Source organism: Moschus berezovskii, chromosome 25 (assembly GCF_049115385.1).
Source record: "Moschus berezovskii isolate FMDL1 chromosome 25, NW_MosBer_1.0, whole genome shotgun sequence".
NCBI classification, from domain to species: domain Eukaryota; kingdom Metazoa; phylum Chordata; class Mammalia; order Artiodactyla; family Moschidae; genus Moschus; species Moschus berezovskii.
This window is the reverse complement of record NC_142484.1, coordinates 21,902,688-21,905,782: the sequence shown is the minus strand read 5'-3', so window position 1 is coordinate 21,905,782 and position 3,095 is coordinate 21,902,688. Positions and strand designations below refer to the sequence as shown.

General features: G+C 37.7%; 1 protein-coding gene across 1 annotated transcript; it reads left to right on the top strand.

Moving 5' to 3' along the window:
- Nucleotides 1–1,923: 1,923 nt before the first annotated feature.
- LOC129548526 (olfactory receptor 8G3-like) lies at nucleotides 1,924–2,892 on the top strand. Its single transcript, XM_055415042.2, has one exon. The coding sequence runs from the start codon at nucleotides 1,957–1,959 to the stop codon at nucleotides 2,890–2,892; it is 936 nt and encodes a 311-aa protein (XP_055271017.2). The 5' UTR covers nucleotides 1,924–1,956.
- The last annotated feature ends 203 nt before the right edge of the window (nucleotides 2,893–3,095 follow it).

The window sequence follows — 3,095 nt, the reverse complement described above, 5'->3', positions numbered from 1 at the left end:
GCCATTTCCTAATTTAGGGGATCTTCCCAACACAAGGATCAAACCCAAGTCTCATGTGTGTCATGCATCGCAAGCAGATTCTTATAAAAGTTATAAAACCATGAAACAGTGAAACTGAGATGTTAAAGATTAAATGCCAAGCATCAGGCCTTTCTTGTTATTAAAAATGCCTGCTAAGTAAGTAGTTATTCAGAATGAAATCAACATTTTGATTGTAAGATCTGGGTATTTTGATGGTTGGAGTGTTTGTTTTGTTGTGAAATGAAATATTTCTCCAACTGTTTCAAGCAGTTATTTTTCTCCACTCTATTGATGACATATAAAATAAGCCCGATAACTCTTAAATAAAGCAATATGTTGAACTATGAGATACCTGTCAGGTGTCATACGAGTTCTTGTTTTGCTAGAAAAACATCTTCAGTTATTTCATCCATTCTAATATGGAAAAATTTTTATCATAGTTCTGAAATTTTCCAATTTTTTTCTGTCACATGTAGTGTTGCACCTTGAACTGAACAGATTAATCCAACCATTGTTTGAGTTTTAACTAAGATTATGATTTTCCATTTTATAGAATCTACTCATTATCTGTACAAATGTAAACTGAAAGTGAGTTGATCTTTAAACAAAGAACACATCCCAAAGTTAACCAATACTAAATTTTTTTTTCTATCCAGAATTTTTGTTTTATTTTCTTTTTTTTCTTTTTTTAAAGCATGTTACAATACTAAATTAAAATTAAAATTTCTATTTGTATTTTGCTTGTGTTCTACTAATCCACATCTCTATCATCTTTGAATTCCATAAAGAACATCTGCAAAATACAAGATAATATTAATAAAAAAGACCAGAATAAATGAGACCTAGTATTTGTCTTCAAAAATGCATCTCATATTTGGGGGGAATATAGTTTTCTCACCTCTTCCTTCAACCATGAAATGCAAATTGCATGGAATAAACTTTGTACACTGATCCCCTGGACACAGTGGTGGAATACATGACCCATACTGAGGTCATTATATTCTGACCCCCAAAATTATAAAAATTAAGATAAAGGAGGAAGGTTCCTGAATCTGGAAAAGCTGCTGAGGTATAAGGATGATGTCTGCCACGCAGTTATGTTTCTGCCTTCTGGGATCAAAATCCAGGGAGAAGGAAATTGGGACATTAAAGCGGTAGACCTCAGGTGAGATGATATAGATAGTTTCCCATTCCTTCATATATTTTGGGTTATGATTCTAGTAAGCTTCCCTGGTGGCTCAGAGGTTAAAGCGTCTGCCTCCAACGCGGGAGACCCGGGTTCGATCCATGGGTCGGGAAGATCCCCTAGAGAAGGAAACGGTCACCCACTCCAGTATTCTTGCCTGGAGAATCCCATGGACGGAGAAGCCTGGTAAGCTACAGTCCGCGGGGTTGCAAAGAGTCGGACACGACTGAGCGACGGAATGGACGGAAGGAAAATAGATGAAATTAATACAATTGCTTTTCATGGATTTATGAATCCTCTGTTAATTTATTAGAGAAAGCACGCACTATTCTTACGTATTCTGAGTGAAATTAAAATACCATGCCATTTTACATGAATATCATTAAGACATACATAAAAATCGGAGGTCTCAGTAGTAATGTTCACTCTGATTTTAAAAATCTACAAATTGGTATTTTCTCTTAAAATCTTATGAAGTATCTTAATTATAAATTTCGTGAAGAAGGTTTTTTTTTTTTCCCTCTGGGTCAACTAGGATCATTGTTTGTCTCAGAGAAGCAGGAGAGACTCAGGAGTCCTCTGCATCATGAGTCTCTTTTGATGAGACATCAAACAATGACCTTCCCAGAATTACTCTCCCCAGCACCCACTCACATGTACACATGTACACACAGACACTCACACACATGCACACATGGGCATAAAATCTACTCATTTTCTCTTTCAACTTAGAACTGATTGAGAAGATAATGGACCCTGGAAATCACTCTTCAGTGACTGAGTTCATCCTCGCTGGACTCACAGAACAGCCACAACTACAGTTGCCCCTTTTCCTCCTCTTCCTGGGAATCTATGTGGTCACAGTGGTGGGGAACCTGGGCATGATCACACTGACTGGTCTCAGTTCTCACCTGCACACCCCCATGTACTATTTCCTCAGTAGCTTGTCCTTTATTGATCTCTGTCAGTCCACTGTCATTACCCCCAAGATGCTGGTGAACTTTGTGACAGAGAAGAATATTATCTCCTATCCTGAATGCATGACTCAACTTTATTTCTTCATCATTTTTGCTATTGCGGAAAGTCACATGTTGGCTGTAATGGCATATGACCGCTATGTTGCCATCTGCAACCCCTTGCTTTACAACGTCACCATGTCTTATCACATCTGCTTCTGCCTCACAGTGGGAGTTTATATTTTGGGCATCACTGGATCCACAATCCATACAGGATTTATGTTGAGACTCTTTTTCTGTAAGACCAATATCATTAACCATTATTTCTGTGATCTCTTTCCACTCTTGGAGATATCCTGTTCCAGCATCTATGTCAATGAATTACTGGTTATATTCTTAAGTGCATTTAATATTTTGATTCCTGCCTTAGTTATTCTTTCTTCCTACATCTTCATCCTCTCCAGCATCCTCCAAATCCACTCCACAGAGGGCAGGTCCAAAGCCTTCAGCACCTGCAGCTCTCACATCTCAGCTGTTGCTATTTTCTATGGATCTACTGCATTCATGTACCTGCAGCCATCATCAGTCAGCTCCATGGACCAAGGGAAAGTGTCCTCTGTGTTTTATACCATCATTGTGCCCATGCTAAACCCCCTGATCTACAGCCTACGGAATAGGGATGTCAAATTCGCACTGAAAAAAATTCTAGACTGTGCAAAACATATATGAACAGAGCCAATATCATGATCCATATCAGTCATGTGGACTGCTGAGGAATATCAATTCTTAATTATCTAGAATATATTTAATAGAGAAATCTCTACCCTTAATTTATCCTTTTGTAATAGGTGTTAGTAACTTGTTTTCCAGATAATATATTATTTGGACTCTGAGAGGTAAATACTTTGGAGATTAGGTCAGAACTAATAAGT